Source organism: Neolamprologus brichardi, chromosome 16 (genome assembly GCF_056152115.1).
Source record: "Neolamprologus brichardi isolate AB-2024 chromosome 16, ASM5615211v1, whole genome shotgun sequence".
Taxonomy (NCBI): domain Eukaryota; kingdom Metazoa; phylum Chordata; class Actinopteri; order Cichliformes; family Cichlidae; genus Neolamprologus; species Neolamprologus brichardi.
The window spans coordinates 9,592,170-9,609,552 of NC_142119.1; the positions used below are offsets into that span (position 1 = coordinate 9,592,170).

The following is a 17,383-nucleotide window of genomic DNA, read 5'->3' on the forward strand; positions in this document are numbered from 1 at the left end:
GAGGCTGTAAGCTTGAGGTGACTGTAGCTCAGGTTAACTGGAACATTGATGTTTTGATGCCTGGCTGCTTCAGTCTGCATGCTATTGGACTGTGGATGTTAAATAGAGACTGGTGCATGAGGCATGTTGTATAGAGCACTTGGATAGACTAAAAAAGTGCTACACAAGAACCAGGTCATTTACATGTTTTAAACTATTCTGCCATGAAGTGCAGTACATTTGGAAATGTGGGTTGAGCTCTATATGATTCATCAATGATCAAAGTTAAGTGAAGGGTGTGTAACTTGGTTTGCAATGGTTATTTCCTCATTTTGGGTGTTCCAGCTTTTAGGATAATCATTAATTCTTAGATGCCAGAGATGCTGAAAGTGGATTATGTCTTCAGTGGGAAAAAACAGGAGTGGACAGCAGGATGAGCAACATTTGTTAAGGATTTATTTCATTGTTGAGGCTGTGAGCAATAAAATGCAACACTGGTGCTAAAGTCTCCAAAAGTTGATTCTGTTCATCTGGACGTAGCGTTTTGTGGGAGAAACGTTTCGTCACTCATCCAAGTGATCTCCCACAAAACGCTACGTCCAGATGAACAGAATCAGCTTTTGGAGATTTACTTTCCTGGATGATTGAGATGGCACTACATTAAGATGGCACTAAAGTCATTTTTCTCCTTGGTGGTTAAAACTTATACAAGTTATATGAAACAGCATGGCAAGAACTCATTGGGTAAAGAATTTAAGATGCACTTTTTGTAGTCCAATGAGGAAACTGTAGTTTACAGCAATTATGTGAGGACAGGGGTGCTCTTTCCCAGAGTCTTTATGAACTCTCCTTCATCTCATCATGCTTCAGTCCCACAGGAGTGCAGACTGGTTGGTGACACACTGCTAACAGTCGTTAGGGAAAAATCTGTATTCCCCAAGTGGTTGTTAGAAGCTGCTAGCAGTCACTGTCAGACACAAAGAGGGTGCTTCTCTAAAAACCTACATGTTAATGCTTTGGTTGCTAGTATGCATGGAAGTTGCCACACTGATGATTTTCATTTGAAAACGCATCTTTTTCTCTTTGTTCTGGCCGTCTTACCACACTGAGACAGCGTTTTCGGTCAAGGAAAATGCAGTGTTTTGAAAACACTCTCCAAAGCAGATACATTTGAAAACACAGTTTTCACGTCGCAGTGTGGACAGCAAACCCGGAGCCTTTTTGAAAATGATGCAGATGTGATGCAGTCATGTGTCCAATTAAACTAAGATAGTGGAGGGCATTACAGCAGTCCATTAGTCCATTTAAAAAAGCGACGTTTCAAAGAGTCGGAAAGTAAATAAACGGCAGACAGAAATGAGGCAGGTCGTTCGGCCGTTTCACTGTGAACGACTGAAAATGATAGTGTGGACGCGGAGCGTTTTCAGACAAAAATGCTGCTTTCAAATTTATCCGGGCTAGTTTGGACGTAGCCTCAGTCTGCCGCCTGAATTTACTGACTTTTCTTTAATCCAAACTAATTTAATTGGTTTGTCTGTGAATGCAGGCCACAGGACACACAGCTGACAAATATACATGACTTACTGTATGAAACCCCCCTACCCCATTTCATGTTTATGCTTACAACCAACAAAACACAACAGAGAAGACCTGTCTTCTTCCCCAACTCAGATATCTGACCGTCCCATTGATCCTTACCTAGGAATCACTGAACACCTACACGTCGAGTGTCGAACAAGTCGACCCTAAAATACATTTTAATAAAAAACAAACAAGCAGGGATGATCGTCCTGTTTCCAAACACCCACATATATTCAACAGATGTTTGGAAATGTTGTTGAGTCAAGTTTTGACAAGTTCAGATCTCAGTAATGATCCTGTCAGCTGTCAAGCTCAAGCCAGTAACCAGCTCAGACAGTTAAGTATTAACTTAACTTTAAGATCAATAAAAATGTGTCATAACAAGGTTTTGGATATGACTTAGATTTTTGCCTAACAGAAGGAACAATCTGAAGTGTTGCAAGATTTAATGGCAGAAAAGACACTTAGTTGTGCAATTTCTTGGCACAGTAAGAATATTTTGTCTGGTCAGAAACTATCTGCTAATGTATATTCACAGACATATCTAAGGTGACATTTGATGGCGTCCCCTGTATCTCTGACATCTGATATGTATCAATAAAGATGCCGGTTGACAAACATTAGAATGGGTTCTGGGTTTTAGCCCCAGGAAGCTGCACAAGTAGAGGCCTCCCTCAATTGATGATGGACACCCAGTTATTTTGTTCTATAAGGCGGCCTGAAATATGACAAAAACCACTAACTTCTAAAAAATATTTCTTTCCTGTGCACCGTTTGAGCTCCTCTTTCACATCTGACTGCACAGTTTGTATGTGCTGTCATTGTTCCACATGTAACAACAGCCAAAAGTAATGTGAAGCATTTTACTCCGTGTTATCTTGAGCTCAGAAACACTCACAAAGTATCATTTCCACCCAAGGTTGCAGTCAAATAGTCAGTTTTACCTCCTCGGGAAGGCTCCCAACCGGGAATCTGAGTGGCAGCCATAAGATCTGGATCAATTCTGCAGATTCAGTGTTAAGGAAAGCACAACCTGTAATATTGTCCACTCACCCTCTTTTGCTTTGAACGTTCATTTATGTCTAATTGGATGTGTTCAATTTTCTGTCAAAAGCTCCAAACAGTTTAAACTTTTGCCAGCCGGTTATGTCACGCCATCAATAACTCAATAGAAAGATTTAGTTTTCTGCACAAGCAAAACAGAGGGTGTTTCAAAACCCAAACAAAACTCTTCTCCAAGTTATGCACGTTGGAATAAAGACATTACACTTGACTTTTCTATGGTATTTGGCTTTGTTTTAACAAGGGAAGAAATTTCCATTCAGCCATTTAGACTCCCAACCGCTGGTTTCTTGTGAATATGAAATCAATTTGACTTTCCAGGACAAACATGTGGATGAATGCAGGCTTGTGCCAATATGCAACAGAATCAATGTACCAAGGAAATTCAGAGTAACAGTCAATCAACAGGGAGTGGTTTTTCTGATGTGTAAGTGTGATTAAGCATACTCGACTCTGTCCACAGAAACAAAAAACAAACAAAAAAAAAGCACGTCTGAGTTGCTGTGCACGTTCAGCATGCACACAAGCTCTGGGATGTTGAAAGCTAAGAAGTCTACTTTGATGTTTGGTCTGCAGTGCAGGGATCTTCTGTCTCAGCATTGTGGTACGGGCTTTTATTGTAATCCTCTGTTAGTAAGAACTGTGTGCTGTATGAACCAACTTCCTTTTTTGACTTACAAAAGCAGATTCATAGTTTTGCAAGATGAAGTGAGTGTTGTTGCTATTTGCTGGTCATTTAAAAACAACATTAGCCCCGACTTTTCATGTGAACCATTTCATTTTCTCATTTCACAACTGATTTGATTTTCAGTTTTTGATTTTATTGTGAGCTTATTATAAAAAAAGAAGATGCTTGTCACCGTGAGGTCGTGCTAAACAAGTGCAGCTGAGACTACAGTCTCATCGGTCTGCAGGTTTCTGGTGACTTTCTATTGATTACATTCACATTTTGATCTGATGATGGTGCCAAAAGAATAGTTCAGGGATCACCAACGTGAGAGGAACAGAAATGACCCTTCCAAAGCTTTATACTGGGCCTTGATGTGTCCCATTAGTTAATACTACATCTGAAATATAGACAGTATAAAAGATGGAGACAGTGACTGTGATGTTTGGTTAATAAAATCAAAGGTTTTAAAGTCCTGAGCTGAGCTTTTTTGTTCTGGATTTGAAGAGAAAAGGCCAGATTTGAGTGTTAACCCAAACACACCGCCTACTACTGACGAGTGACAAGTCCTTAGTCAGTAAGCATATCCTGAATAATCCTTGCTGACTCTTCATCATTCATCATACAGTTTTGTCTTTAATATGAACTGAAACCAGTGACTGAGCTCATTAACCTCAGGGGTGTCCAACTCCAGGCCTCAAGGGCCGGTGTCCTGCAGGTTTTAGATCTCACCCTGGGTCAACACACCTGAATCAGATGATTAGTTCATTACCAGCCCTCTGGAGAACTTCAAGACATGTTGGCTGTGTCACAATTCAGGGTCTGCATGCTTGAAGTACGCATTTTAAGTGTGATTACGTCACCGCCACGCGACGACGGCTGTCCCGATTCGAAGTGTACTTCAAATGCGCCGTCGATTTCCCCAAATATCAAGCGTGGTCCGGTGCATGCTTCGTGGTCCCATATATCCCACAATTCATAGCGCGGCGTGGATAATTTTGCCATACGACAGAAGGGAGTGGCCAAGAGTGAACTGTCAAAAGTAAGTAATGAATACGATGTCACTTATTTATGTGCGAATGTTTAATAACAAAGAACATTGCCGACATGTGGCCAACAGCAAAGTTATGTGACATTAGTGATGTTTGTGCATTCAGCGTTAACGTGGTTTTACAGTCTCTCTCTCTCTTTCTCTAATCTGACAGTCCTGTGGTCTCAGCCTCAGATACTCAACTAATCAAAGTGATGTCATGACAAAAATGAATGACCAACAAAACATTTTTCTCCTTCATTTATGTCACACAATGCTGTATGAGACGTTTCTCGCGGTTAGTATCATGGTTGCTAGGCAACCTGAACAGCGCGACGAAGGCTAGACCGTCCCATTTCACAAGCCTATCACTTCCACACTTCTCGTACTTATAGTATGCACCGTATGTAGTACGCGTAGTACGCGTAGTGTGCGTACTTCAAGCGTGCAGACCCTGAATTGGGACACAGCCCTTGAGGAGGTCAGTTTGCCATTTAGAACAGCTGTGTTGGATCAAGGACACATCTAAGACCTGCAGGACACCGGCTCTCGAGGCCTGGAGTTGGATACCCTGTTGAGATATTTCAGTCAAACCACAAATATGAGCTTCACATCGTCACTAGAAGAAAAGTCAGAGAACACATGGCTGTGATATATGGGGATGATGAAGGCTCATTATTACTTGATAAGTGAACAATGTAACCTGCTTGCTTTTGCAACATCTTTCTCTCAAACCAATGACTATGATGTAAACACTTCTATATCTCTATATTCAAAGTGAAATGTATTACTTGAAAACAGGTTAAAAACATTGACCTCTGCCACAGGTGGCTGTTGTTCAGGGGGTAAAGCAAATCATCTGCTAATCAGAAGGTTGGTGGTTCGATCGGTAGATGCTCTAGTCGGCTTCCAAATATCCCCAAGTTTATCTGAACATTCTGTTGAATGTTAGACAAAAATCTAGAAAGAACACATCACATATAATTTGATTTGCATGTCACTGAGTGAAATAAGTATTTGATCCCAACCCAGGCAGGATTCTGGCTCACACAGAGTACTATCTATCAATCACTTACCATGAGGCGTGAGCTCCAGGCTGAGGACAACCGATGATCATTTCACATGTTCATCTAATTTTTTTCTGCATTACTTCTGGCTGATATTCTGTCTCCATTAAACAGTGAGCAAACCTACAAATTCAGCAGAGGATCAAAAAATTATTTCCCTCACTGTGTATGAGGGGACAGCTTGGACGCTGCCACAGTGAACCATGTGAAGGAAGCCAACTCTTCACTTTGAACACACATTTACTGTACAGGGTGGGCCATTTATATGGATACACCGTAATAACATGGGAATGGTTGGTGATATTAAAGTCCTGTTTGTGGCACATTAGTATATGTGAGGGGGCAAACTCCTCAAGATGGGTGATGACCATGGTGGCCATTTAGAAGTTGGCCATCTTGGATACAACTTTGGTTTTTTCAATAGGAAGAGGGCCATGTGACACATCAAACTTATTGGTAATGTCACAAGAAAAACAACGGTGTGCTTGGTTTCAACGTAACTTTATTCTTTGCCATTTGTGAGTAGCTAATATCTGCCGAAGGGATGTTCGACTAATGCCACTCTCCAGTCACATGCGGCGAGTGCTACGCTGTGGGCTCTTGCTGAATGAAGCTAGGACAGCCACTGATGTTTCTTCATTAGTGACAGTTTTCTTGCGTCCACATTTTGGCAAATCCAACACTGAACCAGTTTCACGAACCTTAGCAAGCAGTTTGCTAACTGTAGCATGGGAGATGGGTGGCCTCGTAGGGTGTCTTGCATTGAAATCTGCTGCAATGACCCGGTTACTGCGTAACCGATCGATCCGCTCCTCACGTGTTAACCTCTTCGACATGTTAATGGCTGTGAACAAAGAGAAACTTGTAAATAACTCATGAAAGAACAAAGTTACGTTGAAACCAAGCACACCATTGTTTTTCTTGTGACATTACCAATAAGTTTGATGTGTCACATGGCCCTCTCCCTATTGAAAAAACAAAAGTTGTATCCAAGATGGCCGACTTCTAAATGGCCACCATGGTCACCACCCATCTTGAGGAGTTTGCCCCCTCACATATACTAATGTGCCACAAACAGGACTTTAATATCACCAACCATTCCCATGTTATTACGATGTATCCATATAAATGGCCCACCCTGTAGATTAGGTCACGTTAATGACACTGATGCTTCAGCATCTTATTAGCTTTATAAGAGCCATAGTTGGAGTCGAGCAGCTGGCCCCCAGTGACGGGTTCTTGGTTATAGACACTAAACTTTGAACAAAATATTTAATGTTTCCACCTACAGAATTACACACTCATCTGTGCATCTATAATCAAGCACACCTCCAACCACTAACAATGGTGTTGTCTTTGTAGGTATTTATTATTAAATAATGATCAAATTCAACTTTTTGGAAAACTCAGAAGATCAAAGTGACTGCCAGGAGAAACTGAACTGGCCTTTAAACTTCCACCCCAGCAGCTACATTTCTGGGGTGACTAACAAAATTCTGAGGTCAACAAAGAGACGGTCATTAATGAAATATCCTTTATGTTTAACCAAAGTGAAAAATACACATGACGGTTTTTTACTTTCTAAAGGCAACTGGTGCTTAAAGTATCGTGACAACATGATCAAGTTAAAGCAAAAGAATAAACGTGCTCCTGGTTTCCGATCACTTTTCATAACATCTTTATTGAATCTGTGTCTCAGTTTTAAACATATTTACAGATAGTTTCATTTCATTTTTTCGTTTTTTAGTTCAGTAAAAATACAAATACAGAACACTCAGTTTTCAAAATCAGCGCCGCTCCCAGCGACTTGATGGCCGTGCAGGTTTCAACTCGGGCTTCCTCCTCGTGACATGTAGGCGGTGATGATGTCAGTGTGACGTCAGAGACTGCGCTGTAACTACGGACTCTTAATGGACACGATTGTTGAATGAAGGAAAATAACACAGAGGAAATAAAACGCAGGAGGAATGAAACAGTCTGACTACGACCTGATCAACACAGGAATGCTCTGAGAGCCTCTCTGAAATTTTAAAGGGGGAAAAAAAACACGATGGCTGAAATTTTGCTGCATAAATAAAATAAACCAGAATAAAAGTTACCAACATTTCTACTTCTGTGTTACATTTTGTCCAAAAACAAACAAATACAATTTTCTTCGATCAAACATGAGCAGCGTTACGAAGAAGATCGGCTACGACTGTCTGACATCACATTAATGTAATCCCCGTTGTCTGCTTCCACTCCCAGTGTTGGAGTTAGTGATGCTAATCGACTCCTTCAGCCGACATCCGTCTGTGTTTGTGCTGTAAAAGCAGCAGGAGCTGTTGGTTAGCAGTCCCGCATCACACAGTATGGCTTTACTGACAGACGACCAGCAGATCTAGTCTGCAAATCCTACTTTCATAAAAGGAAATGTTTGTTTCTTACATTTTGACGAGAGGAGGACAGAGAGGAATACGCAAAGCTGTCACAGCATTTAATAAATGTGGCTCTTTTTGTGCTGTTATCTTTGTGTCCCAGCAGTTCAGGGTGATTTCTGTAAGAATCTCCATAATGTGTGTGCAATTACAAAACCTACTGACCTACTACAAAACACAAGACGAAAGCATAAATGCAAAACATGAAGAGCTCCTGGCTAACACAAAATGACGTGTTAGCCAGTGTTTCCTGTTTCTGTATGGTGCTTGGCTTGTCTTGTTGGTATGTTATGTCTGATGTTTATGTAAAGACTTAGAGCAGGGGAGTCAAACATAAGGCCCAGGGACCAGAATCACACCAACAAAGACTCCAGTCTGGCCTGCTGGACTGCTTTGGAAAATGGCAGACATACATTTTGGACTTTTAACTATATTTTCACAAGTTTCACACCTTTTCCTGCTGACATTCCTACATGGCCATTCATACAACACCAAAGTAATTAAGTAATAGATAAACAATTAAATGACAGAATGTTTTCTTTCACTTGAGTCTACAGTAAAAGAATTTTGTGTCGTTCATTTCTTAGGTTTCCTTCGTTTACTACAGCTGCACTTTTTACCATGTAGATCAATGACAAACTTTCGTGAGTGAACGTCCTTTCTTATATTAAGATATCTCTGGGATTAAATGTGCAGGTAAACGCCTTTACACTGACTGAGTCCAGCCCACTTAAGATCACAGTGGGCCACATGCAGCCCACAATGTAAAATGAGTTTGACATCCCTGCTTTAAAGCATCTAAACAAATCTGTGATGTTTAATACTGCTGTTGTCTTTAAGACGCTCCGCAAATGAACCAAAGCAGGAGCGGTATCTGGTTCTTGCGTGTCGGATAATCGCTTGCACTAACATTGCTATGATATGAGACAAGCTGGCTCACATGTCTGCTGCCCTTTGGGACTTTTTAATGAGTCAGAGAACGGCCCTTAAAAGCAGCAGATCACATCAAACGTTTAAACCCTTTAGTCAGATTCACATGGGAGAACTGTATCATTCTTTTTTTCCCAACATACCATTTTATTTATTTTTTATTATTTTGCAGACTGCATTACATTATCTGAGCAACCCGAGCAGTAAATCCATCACGCTGCATTAGATGTACCACGAGGAGCTGTGTTAAGAGTGATAACTGGAGGCACTGCTGTGCTGCTAACGGAGCTGCACAAACTTCCATAAACAAGGTCAAGATCTTGACGCGAGTCAGAGTACGGAACGAGCCCTGCTGTGACTTTCAAACCTCAGAGAAAAATGGCTCTGAAATCTGGGCAAAAGATGTGCATCTGGAATCAAACGCATCCCTTTACTGGAACTTCAGACTTGTCCCTGACCTCAGGCAGCACTTACAAGTTTAACTCTGATAAAGTAACACAATTGCAGCTACATACAGAAAGTATTATGATCTAATATTAACTGAATAGCTTATTGTGTATGTAGTGTAACAACTCAAGTGGAACATGTTTGATTCCTTAAAAATGTATGTTTTTAAGAGTCCGACCAAAACATGTGCTTTAAGTATGAAACTGAAGCAAAGATTTGCATCCGACTTATGAGGTGGGGTGGGTGTAGATATAGGATGCCAGCAGGAGACCATAAGGTATTCTAAATTTATTCACCCTTCTCAGTGCCACTCCTCTACCAACCTCTTCTTCATAGTCTTCCCATTAAAAATGCAAATAAATGATTTTCACCAGGTTTCATATTAACCACAAAACAAACATTCTTATACATAAAGCATGGTTACCCCATCACAAAACGTAAGGGCCTGAACATAATGTGCCTGATTGATGAAAAGCTGGAAAATAAGATGAGACAAAGGTTTATAGAAGCTGTGAGATGATGGGGGAAAATGTGAAGGACAGAGATTTAAAGAAAAGAAAAAGCAGCATCGAATCCTATAGCAGCAGAATGTTTTTTTTAAGGAGGGGAAAGCTGTGGCTGTGTCTCTAAATGGAAGAGGATCAGGACACATGTGGAGTGGTGAGAAAAGGGGAGGCCTGCTGTAGTCCCTGTCTAATTACTCTTCCACTTATGATGGCCATTTTTTCTGAAAACCGAGGATCAGAGGAGGCAGTGACCACTGCCACAAACTGCCCTCGCTTTGATGATGTGCCCATCTGCTAGCAGTTCCAGGTTGAAGTTCATCCGATGGAGGTTAAACAGGAAGTGGATTTGGGTGGTAGAAGCTGAGGGCTGTGATTCAACCCTGTGTCCCCAATATTGATTTGTCCAAAAGGAAAAGAAAGAAAAAAGAAGGTTGTGTTAACAGACCCTGTAAAGTCCTGAAGTCTGTCTGCTTGGAAACAAAACAAAACAAAACAAAACATGACACTTTCATCAGTTTAAGTGTCAAAGTGTTTTTGTAATCCTTCATAGTCAGCTGTCAGTGTGTCAGCTTGAGTCTGCATTGGAGTTTCTTCAAATAAAGACTAAAAGTGATAACAAAAAAAAGCTAATCACGCCTCTGGTTTGGAGCTCTGTCCTTCAGTAAAAAGAGTCGATTCAAGCCAAACACGAGGCTGAGCAGCACACCCACCATCCTTAAGATTCGAGCAGAGAAGACAGATCGACAGAGTCAAAGAGTAAAACATAGAAGTAGAGCGAGTAAAGTAACAGGTCCTCTCGCTCTGTAGTGGTCTCTCCCCACCCCCCCGGTTGATGGTCTCAGTTAGAAATCAGTCGAGAGTCTGAATTGTATGTTTGTCTGGTGTTCGTGGGTGGGTTTTTCTGGGTAGGCAGGCAAACAGGCCCCTGGTGCCGTGGTGCACATAAAAAGTGCCAGCCCGTTTACCGCTGAGCAGGCTCGCTGCCGGGCAGGGTGATGTTTCCCAGGTGGAGGACTGGCAGTGGGTGAGCCTCCGTGTTGAAAACCCAGTTCTCCAAGGGCAACAGGTCATCGCTGGAGAACAGCAGGTACAGATACCTGAGAGAGATGATGCGGGTAAGGGGAAGGACGTGTGAGGTGTGGTGGGTAACGGGGTGAGGAAGAAGAAAGAATGGAATGAGTTAGGTGAATATAATGTCAACAGCTTCATCATATCAAAGTGGGAAGTGTCAGCTTAAACCAACAATTTAAATCCTAAATCTCTGTTTAATTTAGTGTTTTTACAGCTGTTGATTCACATCTGTTGTCATGGTCAGACAAAAAACAGCCACAAAACCAAAACAATTATTATGATTATCACACCCAAACTGCACAAACTGCTCCACATGTTGCAGGAGAAAACTGAATAAATACACAGAACAACTCTATACGCAGTATAAAGAGTTTACTGCAGGAGGCTGAGAACTCGTCCTAAACACAGTTTACACCGTGAATGAGAAGCTCTGAATTTCATTAACATCTAAGATTAATTAAATTCTCATCTAATTTTTTTTAAAGATTTCAACTTGCTTGTTCACTTTTTAGCTCCTAAATTCTTAACATAAACTCAGACGCTGGATATGTGTGACGATCAGCGTGACTGGCAGCCAATCAGCAGCCTTAGCTGACACTTAGCTGCTGTATTGCTTTGACGCGACTGGCTTGAAGCCAGCAGAGACAAAGATTGAGAAGAGACAGACACCAAAGTCTGCATAACACTGAGCCATTCAAATGTCATCCTCTCAGAGAGTTAGCAGACAGTGTGGCGTGCGACCTTTAACGACTTCTATACCAAAGACGGATTTTATTGGCATCTGATGCTTTGTGGGTGTTAATTTTAAACCTGTTATACTTGCAAATGAAGAGCTGATAAATAGCTTCGTGTAAACACGAGAGCTGACAGGACCGGCAGTAAAACTGAGCTTGCTTTGTTTTATGATTTTCTTTGGCCTGTCAGGCTGTCCGAATGAATTGTAATTCACAACTGAATTACATCAGGTTATAAATACTGAACATTGTCAGGAGGAGATGGCATTCAAAGAGCAGCCAGCAGAGGGAACCAGAGAGCTACATCAGTATTCAGTTCTCCCACTGCGTACGAGCCTTCAGTGAGAGCCTCTTCTCCCTTCATCCATCAGTGACCACGCTGTGCCACAGAGCCATGGCAGCTTCCCTTCACGTTAGCTGACTTTATTTATTTGTATGGCTGTAAAAATATCCTGATACCTGTTCACTGTCCCCAGAGAAAAGAAATCACAACAATAACCTGGTGAAATGACTGGTTCTTTGTGTACGAGCAAAACAAACAAACAAAAAAAGCGAGTCTCTCTTGTCGGATAAGTCGGATGAAGCCTCTGAGTCTGAAAAGTGAAGCCAGCTAATTAGTGCCTTTAACCTGCATAAATACCTGTAGCTGCAAAAAGACGTCTGTCTATGGGAACGTGTCCGTTTGCCTGGACCTCTGTAAACACTTTGCTGTTGAGTTCATGCCCTCAGTGGTCACTCTGCAGTGCATTTGGAAAGCATTCACAGCGCCTCACTTGCTGCACATTTTCTCATGTTACAGCCTCACGCCAAAATTCATTTTTCACCTCAAAATTCTACACAAATCCCCATTATTGAGAAGATGAAAAAAAGTTTGCTTGAATATCTTTTAAATGTATTAAAAATAAAAAACAATTAAATAACATTTACATGAGTATTCACAGAATTGGCAACAAAACTCAAAATTGAGCACAGGTGTATCAGGTGTTTCTACAAATTGACTGGAGTCCACCTGTGGTAAATTCTGTTGAGTGGACGTTGTTTGGAAAAGCACACACCTGTCTATATAAGGTCCGACAGCTAAAGGTGCATATCAGAGCACAAACCAAGGAATTGTCTGTAGACCTCTGAGACAGGATTGTATTGAGGTACAGATCTGAGGAAGGGTACAGAAAGGTCCCAGTGAGCACAGCGGCCTCCATCATCTGTAAGTGGAAGAAGCACCAGGACTCTTCCTAGAGCTGGCTGCCTGACTAACCTGAGCCATCAGGGTAGATGGGCCTTAGTCAGGGAGCTGACCAATAACCTGATGGTTTCTCTAACAAAGCTCCAGCATTTTTCTGTGAAGTGAGGAGAACCTTCCAGAAGGACAGTCATTTCTGGGGACTACACCAATCAGTCCTGCATGGTAGAGTGGCCAGACAGAAGCCACTCCTCAGTAAAAGCCACATGACAGCCCCCCCTGGAGTTTGCCAAAAGTCACTTGAAAGATTCAGACCACGAGAAACAAAATCGTTTGGTCTGAGGAAACAAAGATCAAACGCTCATCAGTGCCCATCACCTGGCCAATACCATCCCTACAGTGAAGCATGGTGGTGGCAGCATCATCCTGGGATGTTTTTCAGCAGCAGGAACTGAGAGATTAGTTGAAGTCGAGGGAAAGATGAGTGCAAACAAATCCTTGATGATAACCTGCTCTAGAGCGCTCTGACTGGGGCAAAGGTTCATCTTCCAACAGGACAATGACCGTAAGCACACAGACAAGATAACAAAGGAGTGGCATCAGGAGCACTCGGTGAATATCCCAGAGTGGCCCAGCCAGAACCCAGACTTGAACTTCTTGGGGATTAAAAATGGCTGTGCATTGATGCTGCCCATGCAATCTGATGGAGCTTGATGGGTTCTGCAAAGAAGACTGGGAGAAAATAGCCCCCCCCCCCTCCCCCCAAAACTGGCCAAAAAACATAGGTGTGTCAAGCTTATTACAGCCTGTCTTTGTGTATCATACTCAAAAAGACTTCAGGCTGTAATTGGTGCCAAAGGTGGTTCAATAAAACTTTGGGCAAAGGTTTGCAAGAATTTCAAGCAAACTTTTTTCACTGTCATTATGGGATATTGTGTAGAAGTTTGAGGTGAAAAATGAACTGAATCCATTTTGGAATAAGGACGTTACATGACAAATGTGGAACAAGTGATGCAAATACTTTTCAGATGCACTAAAAGTATCAGTAAGAAGCATTATTAACGGTATGCTCATTGGCCAGCAAATTGTTATTGACAAGTTGGTAGCCAATGAGCATGTGGTCACACAGTCAATAATGAATAATTGACCTCTCTTTCTCACATTTGGTTTTAAAGTGTCAAGATGGAGACTGCAAAAATGTTCCATGCCTAACTAAACTATTTTTGACAACCTAGTAAGACCCAGCTGAAGAGAACGATCCAGAACAGAGTCTGATGGCGTGGTGTTGGCCCTACGCTCCACCGGGAGTCTACAGGCTTGATGATGATGAGTATGACCCATACAGACTCTGTAGTGATTTGATAATTTTCTAATACTAACGAGAACAAAATCAACCATTTTTGTTCTGAGCAAATAGAAAATTCAGCAGTAACAGATGATGTGCTGGTTGCATTCAGCCCCTTTCGCATTCAGTTTGGTGGGTGTTCACTGCACCAAACTACTTCTGAGGCAACACAAATACAAGAGTTTGTACAAATGCTGCAAACTTTGCAGGAGCTTCACTCAATGTGATTGAGACTGTTGATGCAACTGAAAATTAACACTTTGAGTTCTGCCTCAAACTTACCACATGTTTCTACAATGACCAAATACTTAATCTATAAATATGTATGAGTGCTCTGTTAGGACAAACTTTAATAAATAAACAAACATCAGGTTAGAAACTGACTGCTTTTAACTTCTTCCACTTCTGTTTAACAGATAGTTTAAAATAACTGCAAACACTTTTCTCTGGTAAACCCCCTCAGTCAGCTCCCATCCACCCACACTGAATTAATCATAAGAATCATTAATTAAAAAGCATATTGACTATTCATAGCTTCTGCCAATTGATCGATCCATTAAGACAAACTTACTTGAGTGTCTCAGCCAGGAAGAAGCTCTGCTGCACGTCGTCATAGGTTGGATTGGATGAGTAGACGTCCTTCACCCCCGAGAAACCTCCACTCACCCTGCAGTACTTGTCAATGGCCTGGAGAAGACGGGGAGACGGGGGGTGGATGAGAGGTAGAAGGGGGAACAGAAGAGGAATGAGAAAAAGATGGAAGGCAAGTTGTAGGATGAAGTGTAGAGCAGAAACAAGGAAGTTGAGAAGACAGAAAACAAATGAAGGCAGAACAAAGAGAAAAAAAAGTGAACAGAAATGAGAAAATGGTAGAGGGAAGGTTTACATGACAGAAAAGCAAAATGAGGAGAAAGCATTAGAGTGGAGGAAAGGTGGGGGGAGGGGAGTACAATTTTAATATGCTTATAAAAAGCATGGTGTAATTAATTTCTTTGCGTGTGACAGATTAGAGAGTGTCCTGCGGTGACATACAGGAAGCAGCTGCTGCACAAAATGTGAGGAAAAAACAGATTACCACAACTGCTGCCTTTCTGTTCTTTATACTTCATTCAACTTTTGTGTTTTGTTTTTACAAAGCAGTTTCATAATGAAGGTACACACTCATTTGGCTCCCGTTATCCTTCACCCGTGGGAGCTGGAGAGCAATGACAAAGTAAACGCTTTCTTAAGGTGAAGTAAAGCCCGTGGCCATCCCACAGGGGAATTTCAATCTTCTAATCAGGCTCTTTTCACCTTCATCTGCACATTTCTACTGAAGGCAGATTTACTGTTTCAACTGGAGATATTTTTTGTTTTTTTGGGGGGTAAAAATGTCTTTGTTCTCTTTTTTGCCTGTGCACGATTCCTTTCGAGACACACTGTTCTTTCAGGACAAAATGACAACACAATCGTAGGTGGTTGGGATGTAAATCCCCCGTTTGCTCACTTTCGAGGGTTTATCGCTGATTCTTCAACCGTGAAAGATGTGATGTGTCAGTGTTTCAACAAGCGCAAAACAACAAACGCGGAGAGCAGCCGGGCCGACAGCAGCAGGAGAACCGGGTCTATTAAATGATCTGACATCTGAGCATTGTGCACTGCAACTCACACAGACAGCTGAGTCACTCAACGCTTTGAGTTTAAACTGTCGCCAGATTCTGATTTCCATTCTAATCACGCTCAACTTACACAAGTTATGCATTTATAAATCAATCTCTTGAGCGCAGGGCTATTAATGAGTCCTGTTTTTGTGGATTCAGCAAGCACGCTCAGCAAGTCAATTCCTTTTCATTCCTTTAATCGAACAAAGGGATCCAGATTAGAAAACAGAGCACACTTTTGTAATCCTGCTTCTCAATATTCACATCTATTGACGCAAAACAACAGCGGCTAACACATATTCCACACATCACAATGCTTTTCCAGACAGCTTAACTGGATGATTCCCTACTACAAACAGTTTTGGCTCATTTGCGAGCAGGTGCTTCCCCTGCCTGCACACACAAACCAGAAATAGCTCATTAGAAATGCAGCAATCATCCAGCTGGCGACACACACAGTCCATTCTTACCTGCGCGCTCTACTGATTTGTGACACTGGAAATTGGTGCTTCTGCTCATGTCTTATTGACACAGACAGTGCATGGAATTCAAAGTGTGATATCTGTCCTTGTCTTTCAGTTTGCCCCCGTCTCCCTCTCTCACCTACACACACACACACACACGTTTCTCTATCCTGTCCTCGAGTGACCGTTTCACTGTCAGTTTGGACCATAATTCCAGATTTTCACAGGCTGCTGCGTCCGGCAAACGTTTGCCCTTCCTGATCTGCACTGCAGTGCCCTGCAACAGCCAGTGTGGCACACGAACATGATAATAACAACCAGAGTGTATCATAGATTAGGTCCAAGCACTTAAAAGACATATTTTAACACAAGTCACATAAACACTTGAGCTAAAACTCAGTCTGGAAATTTTCTTTCATATTTTACACAATGGTAGGGGTATCTGCACCCAGAAACATAAAAGACACATGCGCGCGCACCCACACACACACACCCGCACATACACCCACCCACGCACCTCAGCACCATCTGTGCTATATAAATTATCCGATAAAAAGTCTACCTGTAGGGAATGGAGTGCAAGGCGGAGCAGTGTTCCTGCCACAGCCAAGTGAGGACACACTGCACATAACAGCAGCTGGGCTTCACCTCTGCATGCACACACACACACAAACACACACGCATACACATGTAAAAGCCAGCCAATGTTAATAGCTGCTGTGAATAGAGGAAGCGTGACAAACAGAGGCAGGTTTGGTGTACCAGATGGATGCAGCTGGGGTACGGGTGTGTGTCTGTGTGTGTGTGTCTATGTGTGTGCATGTGAGAGAGAGACTGAGAGCAAGAGGAAAGGAGGAGCTGAACTTTAAGGCAACAAGCAGAGAAGAACACAGGTGTTTGTGAAGAGTGGTTGCTGGGGTTAAGAGAGCAATACAAGAACAGAGTAAGGTGAATGAGGAAGGAGAAAGTCTGAGGTGTTACGTCAGAAAGAAACAGGTGAGAAAAGCAATAAGATATAGACATGGTTAAATACAGGCAACGTGCAAATATTAAGGCTACGTCCACACTAGTGTGTTTTCGTTTGCAAACGCATCGTTTTCTCTCTGTTTTGGCCTCCCGTCCACACTGAGACGGTGTTTTCGCTCAAGGAAAACGCAGCATTTTGAAAACGCTCTCGAAAGCGCATACATTTGAAAACGGTGCTTTCGCGTCGCAGTGTGGACAGCGAAAACGCAGACTTTTTGAAAACGATGACACATTTTA

General features: G+C 42.0%; 1 protein-coding gene across 1 annotated transcript in view; it reads right to left on the bottom strand.

Moving 5' to 3' along the window:
- Window positions 1–9,455: 9,455 nt before the first annotated feature.
- The window catches only part of man1a2 (mannosidase, alpha, class 1A, member 2), a 128,031-nt gene continuing 120,103 nt past the window's right edge, over window positions 9,456–17,383 (bottom strand). Inside the window, exons 13-14 of the mRNA XM_006808150.2 lie at window positions 14,588–14,703; window positions 9,456–10,783 (exon numbers count right to left, since the gene is read on the bottom strand). Coding sequence (XP_006808213.1) covers window positions 10,648–10,783; window positions 14,588–14,703 — 252 coding nt within the window. The 3' untranslated portion in view covers window positions 9,456–10,647. The remainder of the gene's footprint in view (window positions 10,784–14,587; window positions 14,704–17,383) is intronic.